This window comes from Suncus etruscus, chromosome 5 (genome assembly GCF_024139225.1).
Source record: "Suncus etruscus isolate mSunEtr1 chromosome 5, mSunEtr1.pri.cur, whole genome shotgun sequence".
NCBI lineage: Eukaryota > Metazoa > Chordata > Mammalia > Eulipotyphla > Soricidae > Suncus > Suncus etruscus.
The window spans coordinates 135,885,848-135,904,939 of record NC_064852.1 but is presented as its reverse complement, the minus strand read 5'-3'; the positions used below and the strand labels follow the sequence as shown (position 1 = coordinate 135,904,939).

Genomic DNA, 19,092 nt, shown 5'->3' with positions numbered 1-19,092 from the left:
AATGTGGGCCCCAAACAAGCCCCCCAAATCACACCTGATAATTATATTCTTATACACTGATTTACTTGTATGTAAGTTCCTCTTGTAAAAACTTGGAGGGAGAAAATGGCTTACTGTGTAAGTTGTCCCTTGGAAGGGTCATCTTTAGAAGGGACACTGAGCTTTCTTCTGATTTTCTCAAAGGATATTTCCTTCAATTACATATGCAGTTTAATATGATACATCTGTATATCTAATTATAAAGAGTATGAGAGTGCTAAAGAGGCGAGAAATAGCTCAATTTTTTAAAAAATATTTTAAGTGAAGATTTAATTAAGCTAGGTAGAAAAAAGGAAGGAAGCATCATATTCCCCATCCACTTTTACTGATGTCGACCAGAGTAAATAACTCAGTACTTTTTAGTGGTATAGTCAGCTGCATAACACATAATACACTACGCTTTTGCCTTTTGTCTGCCCTTTTGAATGAAGTCACAAACCCAGGCTTAGAAATGCAGCAGAGATTCCCCCAAAGAATAGAGCCCAGGATATAGCTCTTATTTACTGCTTAAAAAGACAATGGAACTGCATGAATGTACTGTTGAGAATTTTGTTTTGTTTTTGTAGTTAAACACTTTGTTTCCTCTCTTTAGATTAACACTTGGGGAGACAGTTTCATGAGATTCACCCTTGAAGTATACAGAAAGAAATCTTCATACTGGTATATTAGATCAACTGGAACCAGCTGCAAATTTTAATGTTCACTTAAGTGAGAACTTGTCTAAGACAAGAATGAGAGTCTGGCTAAATAAAGATGACTGTGTCAGAGACTTAAAAAGGCTCATCCTCTGTTTTTTAATTTTGTATATGACTGTTTTAGTGGGCACAGAGCAAGATTTTTACAGTTTACTTGAAGTATCCAAAACTGCAAGCAGTAGAGAAATAAGACAAGCTTTCAAGAAATTGGCATTGAAACTACATCCTGATAAAAACCCGGTAAGTAAACATTTTCTTTGCATAGTATGCTTAATGTATTTTAGTTGCATCTTACAGGTCTTTAAAAATCAGATGTTTGGAACCGGAGCGGTGGCACAAGGGGTAAGGCATCTCTATCTTGCCCGCGCTAATCTAGGGTAGACCTTGGTTCGATCCCCCAGTGTCCAATATGGTCCCACAAGCCAGGAGCGATTTCTAAGCACATAGCCAGGAGTAACCCCTGAGCGTCACTGGGTGTGGCCCAAAAACCAGAAAAAAATGTCAGATGTTAAAAATAATCAGTTATAGTTTAGTGTAATATAATTTCTATAATAAAAATGCAATTCTCCATCAGTTTACAACTCCAACAGTCCTCTTGCAGATATTAATCCCAAAGTAGACAATAATGTCTGAAGTGGTTGAAGTAATATTTTAAATAAGAGATAAGATACTAGTATTTTAAAATAGTTACATGAAATTTTTTTCTTAGAATTCTAATGTTTGCTTCAGCTTTCTCTGTTTTTTTTTTTTTGTTTGTTTGTTTTCCCTCAGTGAATAACTACAAGTAATTGTAGTTAACTACAAGTTATTGTAGTCAGATGGCACTTACTGTAAATTAAAACTTGACAGAATGGGCCAGAGATAGTACTGTGGCTAAGGTCCTTGCCTTACACACAACCAACCCGGGTTCAATTCCTAGTAATGCCAGTAGCGATCCCTCATCACTAAGCCAGAGTAAACCCTTAATACAGCCTGGTATGGCCCCAAATCCAATAAAAAAATAAAACTTGATAGAAAAATTAATAAAATATTTGATTATGTCTCCAGTAATGTATTCTTTAACTTTTTTTTTTTTTTTTTTTTTTTTTTTTTTTTTTGGTTTTTGGGTCACACCCGACAGTGCTCAGGGGTTACTACTGGCTCTATGCTCAGAAATCGCTCCTGGCAGGCTCAGGGGACCATATGGGACGCCGGGATTCGAACCACTGACCTTCTGCATGAGAGGCAAACACCTTACCTCCGTGCTATATCTCCGGCCCCTTCTTTAACAATTTTAATCTTCAGTTTTTTACTTTAATTTTTCTGTTTTTTTTTTTTATTCTTTAATTTTTCTTTTTTTTTTGGTTTTTGGGCCACACCCGGCGTTGCTCAGGGGATACTCCTGGCTGTCTGCTCAGAAATAGCTCCTGGCAGGCACGGGGGACCATATGGGACACCGGGATTCGAACCAACCACCTTTCGTCCTGGATCAGCTGCTTGCAAGGCAAATGCCGCTGTGCTATCTCTCCGGGCCCTAATTTTTCTTAATGATACTTAACACTCATCAAAGAGGATCACTGTTGTGACAGTTTCTAGTTAGTATTTTCACAGTATATGTATTTAATTTTGATTGTATAAAGCTGAGTAAAAAAGTAGGTTTGGGACAATGCTAAAAAAAAAAAACTAGAAAAGAAGGGGGAGTTTTGATTAAAGGCCCCTGGTCTGGAAGATAGATTTATCTTTTCAAAACAATTTGGAACTTGTCAGAGGTATCTTTCTGGCACACAACACCTACCAAATATTGGAAAAGTTGGAATTTTTATTGAAGGTTCTAGGATTATGGAAGGAGTGTTGGTTACAGACTGCCAATAGGAAGGAAAGCATACCATAACTTGAGAGTGGAGAGAATTATGTGACCGTGGTCATTTTTTTTTTTATATCTTTATTTAAGCACCTTGATTACAGACATGATTGTAGTTGGATTTCAGTCATATAAAGAACACTTTCCTTAACCAGTCAATATTCCCATCACCAGTGCCAACCATCACCCCCATGCCTTCGCCTGTATTCAAAACAGGCATTCTACTTCTCTCACTCATTAACATTGTTGTAATAGTTATTAGTGTAGTTATTTCTCTAACTGCATTCACCATTCTTTGTGGTGAGCTTCATATCCTGAGTTGGTCCTTCCTGTTCTCATCGTTATTGTCTTTTGTTTTTCTTAAAACCCATAGATGAGTGAAACTATTCTGTGTCTATCTCTCTTACTCTGACTTACTTCACTCAGCATAATAGATTCCATGTACATACATGTATAGGAAAATTTCATGCCTTCATCTCTCCTGACTGCTGCATAATATTCCATTGTTCATATGTACCACAGTTTCTTTAGCCATTCATCTGTTAGAGGGCATCTTGATTGTTTCCAGAGTCTTTCCATTGTAAATAGTGCTTCAATGAATATAGGTATGAGTAAGGCTATTTTATTTATTTATTTTTTATGGCCACACCCAGTGATGCTCAGGTTACTCCTATCCATGCTCTCAGAAATCTCTCTTTGCTTGAGGGATCATATAGGATGCCAGGGGATAGAACCACAGTCTGTCCTAGGATAGCACATGCAAGGCATACACCTTAAGGCTCGTGCCACTGCTTCAGTCCAGGAAGGCATTTTTGTATTGTGTTTTTGTGTTCCTAGGGCATATCACTAGAAGTGGTATAGCTGGATCATATGGGAGCTCAATTTCCAGGTTTTTGAGGAATCTCCATATTGTTTTCCATACAGGCTAGACTAGAGAGCATTCCCACCAGCAGTGAATGAGAATTTCTTTTTCTCCACATCCCCGCCAGCACTGATTGTTTTTTGTTCTTTGTAACATGTGCCAGTCTCTGTGGTGTAAGGTGGTACCTCATTGTTGTTTTGATTTGCATCTCCTTGATTATTAGTGATGTGGAGCAGTTTTTCATGTGCCTTTTGGCCATTTATATTTCTTCTTTGATAAATTGTTCATTTCTTCTACCCATTTTTTGATGGGGTTAGACTTTTTTTTTTTTGGTTTTTGGGTCACACCTGGCAGTACTCAGGGGTTACTCCTGGCTCTATGCTTAGAAATCGCTTCTGGCAGGCTCATGGGACCATATGGGATGCTGGGATTCGAACACCGACCTTCTGCATGCAAGGCAAATGCCTTACCTCCATGCTATCTCTCCGGCCCAGATTATATTTCTTGTCAAGTCTGTCAGTATTTTGTATATCTTAGATATTAGTCCCTTATCTGATGATTATTGTGTGAATGGTTTCTCCCATCCTGTGGGTGGCTTTTTATTCTTGTCATTATTTCTTTTGAGGTGCAGAAGCTTCTCAACTTAATACAGTCTCATCTGTTTATCTGTGCTTCCACTTGTTTGGAGAGTGCTGTTTCCTCCTTGAATAGGCCTTTGGTCTCAATGTCATGGAGTTTTTACAACTACATGTTATTCTATATACATTATAGTTTTGGATCTGATAGCAAGGTCTTTAATCCATTTGGACTAGACCTTTGTACATGGTGTAAGATGTAGGTATGAGTTTGCTTTTTTGCAAGTGGCTGACCAGTTATCCAACACCACTTGTTGAAGAGGCTTTTCTTGCTCCATTTTGCATTTCTTGCCTCTTTATCAATACTTGATTGTATGTCTGGGGAATGGTCTCTGAATACTCAAGTCTTTTCCACTGATCTTAGGGTCTGTCTTTATTCCAATACCATGCTGTTTTAATGATGATAGTTTAAAGTTGAGGAAAGTGATGCCTCCCATATTCCTTTTCCCAAGGACTGCTCTAGCTATTCATAGCTGTGTAATGTTTCAGGAGTGTTTGATCCACTTTGAAGAATGCCGTGGGTATCCTTAGAGGGATTGCATTAAATCTATACAATGTTTTGAGGAGTATTGACATTTTAATTATGTTAATCCTCCCAATTCATCAGCAGTGTATTTGTCTCCATATACTTGTATCCTCTTTTATTTCTTGAAGCAGGTTTTGTAATTTTCTTTGTATAGGCCCTTCACCTCTTATTTAAGTTGACTCCAACATATTTGAGTTTGTGTGACACTAATGTGAATCGGATTGTATTTTTAATGTCCACTTCTCTATCATTATTGGTGTACAAGGCCATTGATATTTGCATTTTAATTTTGTAGCCTGCTACTTTGCTATATGAATCTGTTGTTTATAGAAGCATTTTGATATCTAAGTTAATTGTACTTCAGAAAAAGAGCGTACAGAGTTCTTTGTTGTTGTTTCAGGTGTGACTAACTATAATTACAAAATTAAGGGTTTTCAACTGTTAGTCAGATTTTAAATTAGTTGCCTTTTTAGAAGGAATTATTTAACTTGTCTAATCATGTCTGTCGGTTGTTTGAGGCATTATCGTTGCTATGGTTTAATGTTTTTAAGATTATAGTACTTTAATAATGTTTATTTCATCTTATAGTAACTCGTTATATATTTGCATTTTTTCTCTTTATTATATTGTCTGTTCTCCCGAAGCCTCAGGATTAAGTTAAATCTACATTTAGGTTCTGAAAAGATTTGATTGCATATCTGAAACAACTGTTATATCTAATATTTTTTAATAGAATAATCCAAATGCACATAGTGATTTTTTAAAAATAAATAGAGCATATGAAGTACTCAAAGATGAAGATCTGCGGAAAAAGTATGACAAATACGGAGAGAAGGGACTTACAGATAATCAAAGTGGAGGCCAGTATGAAAGCTGGAATTACTATCGTTATGATTTTGGTAAGACGATACATTTCTTAGGAAATTCTAGTTTTTCATTTGAGTTAAGTTTGTAAAATTTTATTTCACTACTTATCTAATTTAGCTAAGTGTTTATATAGTATTTATATAAGCTTTTATACTTAACTACTATTTATATATGTCACCCTGATTCTCTTTTTAATATGATAAGCAACTGGAACTCAAAAAGTAAGGTCAGGTTGTTTATAGATATCTGCATAGATGTGAAGGTGTAAATGCTTTAAAATGTTTCTCTTTAACTTGAAGTATGCATATTGTAAGTGGTTAGATATTGATATCTTAAACATAATTTTAGAGCATCATACTTTCAACAAATGATTCAAGTTGCGTTAAGTTCAATTACGGGCATTTCAATTTATAGACCTTTCTGCTTATATAGAATCTTTTTCCTTAATGGGTTGGTTATTGTCTGGAGTTAGAAGGAAATGCAGACCAAAGAAAGGAAAGAAGTAAAGTTAAAGAAATCAAGGAAGGAGAATATAAACACATTTATCGAGATAAATGGTAGCATTCTGATAATGTTTTTAGTAGTCATTAATTAACCTAACAAGCAAACAAAGAACTGAAATAATGCTTTTATATTCGACTAAAATAAATATTTGCATTTATAGCTGAAGCATCTGTTTCATAAAAGTAATTTTTCAAGTATATTCACTACAGCTTAATAATCTATATCAGATATTTATCTCTGCATTCCATAGTTTAAAGTTAGCCTGCTTCAATAAATCACAATACAGGTGAATTCATTCACTTGTTGTTTTTTATGGCTTCTCTTACTGTTTCATAAGCAAAATTGAGTAGTTGTGATGGAAGCTGTAATCTTACAAAACTTTGCTATTCGCTACCTAGCCTCTACAGGTTTTTGACACCCCCTCCCACTTTATATGGCACTGAAAATTTAGGTACTTATACAAAGAAACATTTTCTCAAAATAACATACTATACTTTCCTTAAAGCAAATTGGGTGAATGTACATGGAGTTTGTAATTTTTGTAATTTGTGTGTTTGTAATTTTTGAGTATTGTTTTGAAAATAAAAGTCTTCCTATAAGATATAAAAATTTTGGAGATCAAATTATGTAGACATTAGAAGTGCATACATACCTCTTACAGTTTATGTGAGGAAATTAATATCTTGATAATTCTTTAATATACCAGCAAAAGTGTTGCTTAGTTACTTATTTTTTCTTAGTTTGTTGCATATTCCTTACCATTAGGATTTCATATAGAAATTTTTCATGATTGAAAATCACATAAGTAATCTATTTGATAATTTATTTGTACAATGAATTTTAATTTCAATATTTTTTAAAACTAGGTATTTATGATGATGACCCTGAAATCATAACATTGGAAAGAAGAGAATTTGGTAAGTTTGTGGACATATAATTTTCTTTTGGTAATGGGTTCAGTGGTAGAATTCTCACCTGCCAGAATTTTCTTTTGGTAGTTTATGACCAGTGTAACTTAAACTCTTGAGTACTAATATATTTAGGGATTAGAATTTTGGGAAATTTAAGAAGGTAATGTTATACATTAAATTAAGCAGTAGTTGTAAATGTATGTACCCTATAGCATGAAAATCAATATGCATGTAGCAAATATGTATATCCTTCTAAATAGTAAAAAAATATATTACCAGATATTGGTTTAAGATGCTGTTAGATGCCAAGTGAGCCCACTGAAAACTCACAGAACACTTTCTGCTTTAGAACCTTTATATTGGGGATTTATTCTCTTTGTTGCTTCAAATGAGTGTTTTACTTCATTTAGTTCCAGTTTTATTTTACTTACTATAATATTATTTCATGTAGAAATTTAAAATTGGATCTGAATGGGACTGGAAAGATGGTACAGTGAGTAGGGCTTTTGCTTTACAAATAGCCTACCTGGTTTTGATCCCCGGCATCCTGTATGGTTCTGAGTCAGCCAGGAGTGATTCCTGAGTACAGAGCCAGGAGTAACCCCTGATTACTTCTGGGTGTGGCCCCCAAATCAAACTAAAAGGTAGCCAGAATGACTTTTATTCTTTGTTACAGCGTTTGTTTGTGAGATCAGCTTTATAAAATACCTGCTTAGTACATCTCGTCCATGATCACATGATAAAGTGAATACTTTATAGGTTGAAATTTTAAACAAGTGAATAAGCATATCTTTGCTAACAAGGAAGTAGAAAACAATGGATTTTCTATATTTAGATTGATAGCTATCAAAATGATAGCATTTTTCTATGTAGTTTTTAATGTTTATTATCTGCTACTCTACTAATGATTTAAATCTATGTCAGTGGGTCAGAAAATATAGTTAGAAATGGAATTGGAGGGACTGAAGAAAATTTTGCAAAATAGCTAATCTACTAGTTCATCAAGTGAAAGCCTTTCTTGGTGGTTCTAACAAGTGGGTCACAATGGAGAAAAAGGTTAACTGCCAGTAGTCCATCTGGAACTCCAAATAATACTACTAATAGTAGTTAAAAGTCAATAACAGGCATAGGAATAGAGTACAGAGGGCTGAAGAATGTGCTTGGCATGCACAAAGCCTGAATTTAATCAACAACAATGCTTGATTCCCTGAGTATTGCTAACAGGCACTGGCAGCCCAAGCAGCACCAGTTGTAGACCTGAGTAATGAACATGATTGAATATTACTAGGAATGACCCCCGCCACATTGGGCAACACTTGGGAACACTCAGATAATCATCGATTGAATGCTTTAATTCTATCTTTTTATCTTCTCCAACAAACTAATCCTGAAATTTCAGTTGAAGAAACAGCGAAAATTCCAAGCAATTACAGTAGTACAGATTACATTAGCGTACATTGTTGTGGAGTTTGATTACTAGTTGTTCTCTTGTTTTGGTTTACTTTGTTTTGTCTTATAGCTAATATAATTACAGAATTATTTCCTATTTCTATATGTGTACCTCAGAGAAGTGTTTTTTGAGGATAGTTAACAATCTCAAATCAGCTTTATTCCAACCAGTGATGAAACGATTCAGCAGTTGAGTTTGAGGCTTTGAGATGATGGGTCTCTTTGTAATTAATTTACTAAACCCTTTCATAGATATTTCCTGAACCTCATTTTTGTCTTTGTACTTTTATGAGACTATTAAAAGCTATGCTGTTTCTTGCCTATTGATACATTAAAAGTGTTAAACATTGACTTCATTTCAACTCTTCTTATAACTTTAGTCCCTGATTCTTCAATGTGTTGGATAACTATGACGGCTTTCACCAGAAGTTTGCTTTTGTAATGGGAGAATTATTCCAAATTAGCTTGTTTGTGGAAATAAAGTATCAATAGAGACTTTCTTAACTATAACCAGTATTTTTTCTTACATGTCACTCAAATTTGTTGACCATCTTATTTTTATTTAATGCTTAAGGTAGAATAATACTTCTTGTAATTATTGCTTTCTCTTTTATTATGTAAATAGTCACCTTATCTTTTTTTTGGTTTTTGGTTTTTGGGTCACACTCGGCAGTGCTCAGGGGTTACTCCTGGCTCTACGCTCAGGAATCACTCCTGGCAGGCTCGGGAGACCATATGGGAGGTTGGGATTTGAACCACCGTCCTTCTGCATGCACGGCAAACACCTTACCTCCATGCTATCTCTACGGCCCCCATCTTATCTTTTATAGCTAATGAGTTCTCTGGGTTTTTTTTGTTTGTTTGTTTTGGGCCACACCTGGTGATGCCCACTCCTTCTCTGCTCTCAGAAATTACTTCTGGTGGGCAACCATATGGGATGCCTGGGGTTGAACTCAAGTCGGTAGAGTGCAAGCAAATACCCTACCCACTGTACTGTCACTCCAGCTTATGAATCTCATGTCTATTAAAGTTTGCACTAAGTTTACTAAGCTCATAACAGTACGAACTGGTAGATTTAGTCAGTGTGACAGAATAGCTGGTCATATATATTCTAAATTATGTACTTTGTAACATAAGGTTAACTAATATAACTAAGCATGCTAATTTAACATCAATGTAATTTTGAAATTTTTGTTACAACTGGTTCTGATAAGGCATTTGCTGAAAACTTTCACCAAAAACCAATTTTCCTTACCTTTTTTGAATTCTTAACAGTGTTATATTCATACAGTGTTAAAATATTTAATTAAGTTTTGTATCAGGTTATCTCCTAACAGGGGTCCTCAAACTTTAAACAGAGGGGCCAGTTTACTGTCCCTCAGACCATTGGAGGGTCTAACTATAGTAAAAACAAAACTTACGAACGAATTCTTATGCACACTACATATATCTTATTTTGCAATGAAGAAACAAAACAGATACAAATACAATATGTGGCCCGCGGGCCATAGTTTGAGGACCACTGTAAGAGATGTAGACAATATTTGTGATGTTCATGTCTATTTGAGCATCTGTATTCAGGGCAAAAATTAAATTTATTTTCATAGTCTATTATGCAAATATTTCATTCTTGCAAAAGTTGAAGTACTGTCAGAATTTACCCTTAACCTGGAGATAGTAATAGAATTGAAATCCAGTCTTCTGACTGCTTCTCTTCACTTGTCTCTTCTTCACAGACTCTTACATGAGCTTTGTTGGTTTGGGTTTTGAGTTACTCTTGGCAGGGCTCAGGGAACCCTATGTGGTTCCAGGGACCTGTGAGCAAGGCAAGGATCATATTCACTGCATTTTCATTTTCTCTCCAGCTCTTAGATGACTTTGACTTTGCTTCCTGTTCCAATTCTTTGAATTGGAATTACTTTGTCTTTATAGAAAAGGGGTGAAAGCTATATGGTTAGAACATTTTCATTCTGAAATAAAATTTTTAGGTAAAATACACATAAACCTTTAGAAAATAATGATTTTTTTTTTTTTTTTAATCTTTAGATGCTGCTGTTAATTCTGGAGAACTCTGGTTTGTGAACTTTTATTCCCCAGGATGCTCACACTGTCATGATTTAGCTCCCACAGTATGTAAATTTTTAGATCATGTTTATTAAAATTATTTCTTATCTGTTTTCCCTTTTAACATGTTAGGATTTTTTTCTCTGTAATGGTAACTATAGCCATCAGAAATAATTACTGCATTCAAATATGTATAGTTTTATTTAGTAAAAAGAATTCCATTTTATATTCTGAAGAGGTTTCAAAGGAAAAAAAGAAAAACGATCGCATTTCATATTTTTCTCACAGTGGAGAGATTTTGCTAAAGAGGTAGATGGACTACTTCGAATTGGGGCTGTTAACTGTGGCGATGATAGAATGCTTTGTCGAATGAAAGGAGTCAACAGTTACCCCAGCCTCTACATTTTTAGGGCTGGAATGGTAAGTATTAAAGTTAACGTTGATTTTTTTTTTCTTTTAACATGTAAAACGTTAAAACAAGAGAAACACAGAAAATAAAGCAGATGGATTTGTGGAATATTTTAAAGTAATTTAGGTGCCATCTAGCTGGGCTCAGTCATGATAAACTTTTTATAATTTTCAATGCATTACATTCATTGTGCTCTATTTCAGAGTTAAATATTTGTGATCTGGTTTTTTTTCTTTATAAGAACATATTGTATATTAAATTTTACAAATATTTTGTAGTATTGTCTTATGACTAATTAAGATCATATATCTTTTCCAGTTTTCAAGTGTAAAAACTAGCAAAATTATTATAAATAAAAATGTCTTCCACAGACTGTACAGTTAAGATACTTAATATATTATTTAGAAATACTAGACATTTACAGTTTTTAAATATGCAATTAAATATAGAATCAAATGTACTTTCCTGCTTTTAGAATTTTTAAAAGTAAAAGATACATTTTTATTTAAAAAATAGGATGCAGTTAAATATCATGGTGACAGATCAAAGGAAAGTTTAGTGAGTTTTGCCATGCAACATGTTAGAAGCACGGTGACAGAACTGAGGAAAGGTAATTTTTATATTCTTAATTTGCTTGATTTTCAAGAATACTGAAATTAGTGGGACTTTGCAATCACATGGTTAATATTTGAGTCATACTTAATAGAGATTTCAAAAAACTAATCTGTGAATCTTGGAAGTAATTTTGTCATTTATTCCTGGCCACCATTAAACATAACAACTGAATAATACTCACAGAAACAGAAACATTTAAAATTTTGGAAACGAGGGCCACGATGATGAGAGCCTCTAGAAGGATTCCATCCATTTTTGGAGTATTAGACTCTTACCCCAGTTTATTTATCTTCTCTTTTTCAGGCAAAATTATGCAACTTGAATTAGCTAGTCCTGCCTACAGTTAGAGGGGGAGATAAGGGAGGCATTAAGACCAAACAGGGGCAAGACTACTAAGTAGTGGGTTGGATACAGAGGGGACCACATATTCTAGCCTCCCTGGGGGTGAGGGAAGAGGAAATGGGAGGTAGAACAAAAACGGAGGTGTAGGGAGGACAAATTGGTGATGGGAATCCCCCCTGATTTTATGTAAATATGTACCTAAAATGTTATTGTCAACAATATGTAAGACACTATGATCAAAATAAAAATTATATATATTATTAAAAAAAAAAAAAAAGAATAAAGATTCTTAGATTTAAAAAAAAAAAAAAAAAAGATGACTGAAGGGCTGAATGCATGCTTTGCATGTGGGAGGTCAATGCTGAATCCAGTTGACCAGAAACAAGTGGACATAATCTGGGGAAAAGCTCTTAATTCTGTTGGGTACCTCCAAACAGAACAAAAGAAAGCAAGATATTGGAAATGGATATGAAAAAGAGCTAGATAAAAAGGCAACTTCAAAAGTGCAACTTAATGTTTGGTAAAGTGAGTTTTTACTTGCTCTAGAACGGGTTTTTCAACATTTTTTGTGCAAAGGCACACTTTTTTTTATGAAAAAAAATCACAAGGAACACCACCATTATTAGAAAATGTTAACAAATTTAACTGTGGGGCTGATGAGGTGGCGCTAGAGGTAAGGTATCTGCCTTGCAAGCACTAGCCAAGGAAGGACCGCGGTTCAATCCCCCGGCACCCTATATGGTCCCCCCAAGCCAGGGGCAATTTCTGAATGCTTAGCCAAGAGTAACCCCTGAGTATCAAACGGGTGTGGCCCCCCAAAAATAACAAACTAAAAAAAAAATTTAACTGTGCCTGTATTGACTATAAAGTAATTCTCTTGAATAGGAATCAAACACAAAGGCATTATTTTTATCATTACTTTATTATAAAATAATAAAGTATTTTATAAATGTTTATATTTCTGTTTACTTACTCAGTGTGAAACCTGGGCCTGTTTGGCTGAACACAAAGCTGATATTCTGGCAGGAATCGAAGAAAGACACACACTAGCTCTTCGTCAAGAGCTCTCAGTCTCTCTGTCTTTAGTTTTTATAGTCTGTAACGTGCACTTTGGCTCACAAATAGACCTATCATGCCGAAGTCACATGTTACAGATGAAATTGGAATTTTTTTCCACGGCACACCAGACAATATCTCACAGCACACTAGTGTGCCACGGCATAGTGGTTGAAAAACGCTGCTCTAGAATATACACTATCATGCAACAAATTCTTGCCTGTTCAATTTAATTTTAAAAATTTCTGATCTTAGGCTCTATATTTTAACAAATCTGCACTATATGAAATGATAGTGTTTACATCGAAATGGATGCTCATGTCATCTTTTGAACACCAGTTGTAACTAACTGCTCTGAACAATATAAACAAGGGCTATAGATACAGATATCCTCATACTTTTTTAAGGAAGACCTTTCTAGAAACCATTAAAATGTATTGTGGTAATTAGGATAAGGGAAGCGGGAGAGGTAAAAAAAGAACTTAGTTGTGGAATAGTCAGGATTAGAAAATACTTCTAGAATCAGGTCAGATTCTATCTGTCATGAGATTGAACAGGAGGTCATCCAAGATATATTTGGGATACCAGCAAAATTGTACCATAAATCTAGAGAAAGGATGAATTAATGGGAAAAATGTGATTGAATGGACACAAAGCTCAGATCTAAAAGGATCGTACCAATTTCTAATAAAATAATATTTCATTTAATTCTAATAAAGTGGAACTGAGGTTTACGTGATTAAGAAAAAACAGCCAGTGAAGGTCATGAGGGTTTGGGGGGGAATCCTAGTAATATTCAGAGATTAGAAGGAAACATTTTAAAATTTTAAACATTTTAAAACATTTTAAATATTTAAACATTTTAAAACTTTCCATTGTCAATTGATCAGAACTTGCTTTATTTTCTTTGAAGAAAATATGAATAATGTCATACGCACTGCTTTTGCTGCTGGGATTGGCTGGCTGATCAATATTTGTTCCAAAGACAGAGGTAATTTTACTTGTTTTTGTTGTATTGGAAGACATAATTTTTAGGTGATCTTTATTTTTTTCTATATTAAACTATAACAACTTTAATAATTATATATCTATTGAGTTATAATTAACATAACTTGATGAATAATGTATTGATTTGATAGTTAATATATTACAAAATTATTGCAACCATAGCATTAGCTCCACTGCTATTCCATGACATAATTACTATTTTTGTTTTGTAAAGTGAGAATATTTACTATCCACTATAATCAGCATTATAGCTATATATTAAATCCTAGAACCTTTTGATTTAAAATTGGAAGTTTGTACTCTTTTAGGTAATCATCCATGTATAATTACCATAATTGATTATTTAATGTTTTAATCTATTAAGCATTCTAATTAAGGGACATTCATATTTTTATTACTTTAATACACAAGTATTATTTATGAACTTATGTTGATGTGACTGGATTTTTTAACTTTATTTCTGGAAATTTTATCTTCAGATAAGACTTGAATATATTGGTACAAAAATAGTGGTTGGCAAATATCTCTCTCTAAATTATTAACTTTACTTCATAGTTAAGAATATAAAAATAGGGGGCCGGAGAGATAGCATGGAGGTAAGGCGTTTGCCTTTCATGCAGGAGGTCATCGGTTCGAGTCCCGACGTCCCATATGGTCCCCCGTGCCTGCCAGGAGCAATTTTTGAGCCTGGAGCCAGGAATAATCCCTGAGCACTGCCGGGTGTGACCCAAAAACCACCAAAAAAAAAAAAAGAATATAAAAATATATAAATGTTTCTACTTTCCTGAGATTTCTACTGGAAGATTCACCACTCAATGTACCAAACTACAGTCTGTAAATTCTGTATAGCGAGATTGGTTAAAAATTGGTAAAAAATATTATAAAATAAATTTCCATGTGTTTCATCCCAAATAGTCCTTTTGCCCCACACATTACCTTTTAGCTACTATATTGAAAGGATATTTACCTTGCAGGAAAACTCATCTTTAAATTCAGTCTGTTATCAAATATGTTTTTTCTCAATTTGACCAAATGCACAGATTTCTGTCCATTTCACACATACAGAAAAAAAAAATTAAGATTTTTTTTTTGTGTCATTCTTTTACTTTTTATTTGAGATTGCTTTTACATATTTATAGATTTTGTGATGCTTCAGCTTCTTTCTAAGACTGACTGCTGTGTGTCCTATCATGTTTTTAAATTTTTCATAAGGAAGAAATTTTTAAGATTATATTTTAAGTATTCTGACATTTTTGTCAGAAAGGACCTATTTTACATGTTGTATCTCCAAATTATGAGTTTTCTTAGGTAAAGGGAATTTTTGATAGAGATTTTGAGAGTAAGATCCTCCAGATGTTTAAGAGAACTTTTCTCCTTAGGAATTCTGGGAAACAAAGGGAAAAGAATAAAAATTTGAGTGATTGTCTGTGGGTGGGGGGTAAAGAGGGTGGGGGAGAAAAAGAGCAGTGTGGAGGGTAAAGACCAAGGGAAGTATAAATAAAGCTAAAATTTCCTCATTAATTTCCCCCATAGACTGTTTGACTTCACAGACACTTCTCAGAATTAGTGGCATGTTGGTAAGCATCAATTATTTTATGAAACAATAACACTATCAAGAAACACATTTCAAATATGAATCAAGGTATTTTCTTTAATAGTTTCTTAAACACCTCACTCTTGTTTTCTGGTTAATGTATTTATATGTAAAAAGCTTTTGTATTATATAATTAGGATATACTCATATTCAAAATATTCTGTAGTTAGAATTTTGATGTGTGGTGTTTATAATGCCATTCACTTCTAAGTATTATTAACTCTTCTAATCAAAGAGTTTTATGCTTGTGTTTATTTCTATCTTTAATTTTATTATTGTTATCCTGTTGTTTTAGTACACTATGGATGGGGTTTAAAGTCTGTTTAGTTAATATTTTTGACACTATTGAAGCTCCCCTTTGTGGTCTGGGAGTATACTATAGTATTCTATATTTCTATATGTGCTTGAAAGTAATTTTTTATTAAGTATCAGGTATATTTTATATTTATTTGATCATATTTGTTATCTATGATATTCAAATTTGAATTACTTGAAATTTGAGTGGTTTTGTTCTGATTTTGTTTTGGTCTTTAAGCCACAGCTTCTGGTGCTCAGGGATTACTATTGACAGTACTCAGGACACCCTCTGGGATTTTGGGGATCCAGTCCGGGGTAGCTGCAAACCAAACACCCATTCTCTGTACTAGCTCTCTAGCCCCAAATGGTCTTTAGTTTTAGAGTTTTAATTTAAAGTAAGTTTTGGTTCCTAGCAAATTAGGCTTTATTTTCTATTTCTTATACTTTTAACCATCTACTGGTTTCTTTTTATTTTAGGAAGGTCTTGTTAATGTAGGATGGATCGATTGTACCACCCAGGAGAATATCTGTGAGAGTTTTGATAATAAAGCAAGTGTTGCTCTATATTTGCCTCCTGGAGTCATTTCAGATAACAAAGAAGACCAAAGTATTCTGGTATGAATAACTTGAATTTCTTTAGTATGTATATGTACATTTAAACTTAATACATAATTTTATAAACAGCAAGAGAATGAATCAGTTCATATCGCTAGTTCTATAACAAGCATTTCTATTATTCTGTTTAATAATATATTTCAGCTTATGAATCTGATTTAATGATTAGTAATACATTGCCATAATCCATTCTGTTCTTAAACTTTATAATTATCATTGGTAAATTTAGCTGGCAGTTGTTGGTGTCATTGTTTTTGTATCATTTTTTTAAGCACTAATTTAGTAAGTTTCACTGAACTTTATTATGGAGGAGACTGAACATCAGACTCGTTATAAAGGAGCTGAGATTTAAAAATAAAACCTAAGTCTAGATACCTAGGGAATTAAAAATATTCAAATAGAGTTCACTCATTCTTTGGTTCTATATTCATTGCCTTTTTTACAGAGATCACGTAGACATGTGTAAAGCAAAATTCATTAAAACCAGATTTTTCACAGATAAGCACCATCAAACTTTGATCAAATTCCTTTCCACATCTCTACATGTCCATATACATATATTTCTGACTCTTCAGTTTTGTTTTTTAAGCATTGTGATTTACAATACTATTCCAGTGTTTCCTGGGCCTGACATTCCAACACCACACTCCACATCAGTCATTCCAGTTCCCATTCCCTAACATCAGTTCTGTAGAACAGTACTTGTGATTCCATGATTTTTTTTTTTAGTAGTGAAAATCTGTGCTCTCTACTCCAGGTTCTACTGCCCTTCAACATCTTCCTTGGAAACCTGACCATCTATAACTGTACTATAGATATTCACTCACAAATTTTTACCCATCTCAGCTGATTAAAATTCTATTCTGAATTAATTCAAGACAAAGATTTACACTCTTATAACTAACTCACCAGGAAAATGTATAACTCTTGTCTCTTAAGATAGTTCCGTAATTAATTACCTTTTCCCAGAGCAATTTTCACCTACAACTCTATTATTTATTCTTTAATTATTTTTCTCCCACAGTAATTTTTTTTTACTTATTTATCCTAAATGTCTAGGAAAGTATCTGACACACAGCTACTCTGCTATTACTCCAGACTAGTGTCTTTTTTCAGCTTAGAAAAAGACAATGTTTAGAAAATAGTTTGAAAATGTTTAAATTCTCTTTTATTATTTCTTAAAAGTTCTTTGAAATCTGAAAAAGAAACATAAACAATAAATCAAATACCAGGTATCGATTACAATAATTACAATATGATTCTCATTATAGATTAATTCATTGGATGCTAAAGAAATATACTTGGAAGTAATGCAAAATCTTCCAGATTTTGAACTACTTTCAGCAAACACACTAGAGGTAATATTTTTTATTAATGATGTTAAATATTAGTAAATGTTGCTAACATTGCAAGTTTTACATTTTTAAATGCTATTTGTTTTGTTTAACATGAGAAAATAGCAGTTTCAAAGGATAATATATATCTGTATGTTAGTTTAGATTAAACTAATTGTTGCTGTTACAACTTTAAGGTGAATCTAATTTTGGAAAACTATTATTGAAGGTGGGTGTCAGAACCAACAGAAACGACAAGATTTTTATCACTTTGTTCACAGAGCAACTTCGGATCTGATTTAGTGTTTTACATTTGTGCTTATACAATTGTTCATTGAGAAGAAGCAGCTTTAAAAATATTCAGTCTACAAATTGATCTTTTTTCTTATTCATCATAAAGCATTCTACTTCAACATCTGTCAAACATTTTCATAAAACAAGAAAGTTGGCCCAGAACAATAGTGCAGTGGGTGAATGCTTGCTTAGCACTTGGCAAATGGAGATTCCACTCTAGACACCAATATTGTCAGTCTCCTGAGCCCTGCCAAGCTTGATTCATGAGTGTTGCTGGGTACTGGCTTAAAAAAATAAACTGAAAAGCTTATTCTTTTAGCTGTATGTTGGTACAGTGCTCTACTCCATAGAATTATCTCTTGGTCACATTATTCTGTAATGGCACTGTTTGCAAAATAGAAATAAGAATATTACTGACTGGATAGTAATTTAAAGTAATGGAGTAGGGTAACTCAAATTAGCTTTAAGCCTTGGAAATAAAGATTAAGTAGTCTTAGAGGATTTGCCTTCTGACATTTTTTTCTTTCACTTTTAAGGACCGTTTAGCTCATCATCGGTGGCTGTTATTTTTTTATTTTGGGAAAAATGAAAAGTCAAATGATCCTGAGTTGAAGAAACTAAAAACTCTACTTAAAAATGAGCATATTCAAGTAAGGAAAATGTTCTGCTGACAACTAATGTGGTTTCTTACTAATTTAATTATGTTTTAAATAACAAAAAACCCTTAAAATTCTAAGTTAAAAAAACCATATGCATCATTATGTGATGTTTTGAAGCTATTTGTAATTTTATTCTAATTTTTTCTTTATATTTGCTTTTCACGAATTTAAGTAATATTATTTAATTTTCAGGAAAGCTTTGTTAGAAGTCAGCATCTTTACATTCTACATTAAGATTATAAACTACCTTCACTTTATATATGTGTATATAAATTACATTCATTTTATATATCTACATTAAGTTCACCAATAAAAGTATCTCTTTCACCATCCAGTTACCTCTTTTATCCAATTTGCCCATTTTTTTTTTCTCTTCTGGTAATTACTGATTTGACCTTAAAAATCTATGAACATTTATTTTGTTTTAGTTCATGTGTTCTCTATGATGCGAGTTGCTCTGTGTTGTCTACCTGACTT

At 33.4% G+C, this 19,092-nt stretch overlaps 1 protein-coding gene across 1 annotated transcript in view; it reads left to right on the top strand.

Moving 5' to 3' along the window:
- The first annotated feature begins 635 nt into the window (after positions 1-635).
- Positions 636-19,092, top strand: part of DNAJC10 (DnaJ heat shock protein family (Hsp40) member C10) — a 41,723-nt gene continuing 23,266 nt past the window's right edge. Inside the window, exons 1-11 of the mRNA XM_049773548.1 lie at positions 636-974; positions 5,331-5,496; positions 6,835-6,885; positions 10,375-10,457; positions 10,681-10,812; positions 11,318-11,411; positions 13,728-13,805; positions 15,356-15,399; positions 16,191-16,328; positions 17,600-17,686; positions 18,493-18,606. Of these exons, the coding sequence (XP_049629505.1) occupies positions 771-974; positions 5,331-5,496; positions 6,835-6,885; positions 10,375-10,457; positions 10,681-10,812; positions 11,318-11,411; positions 13,728-13,805; positions 15,356-15,399; positions 16,191-16,328; positions 17,600-17,686; positions 18,493-18,606 (1,191 nt within the window). The 5' untranslated portion in view covers positions 636-770. The remainder of the gene's footprint in view (positions 975-5,330; positions 5,497-6,834; positions 6,886-10,374; positions 10,458-10,680; positions 10,813-11,317; positions 11,412-13,727; positions 13,806-15,355; positions 15,400-16,190; positions 16,329-17,599; positions 17,687-18,492; positions 18,607-19,092) is intronic.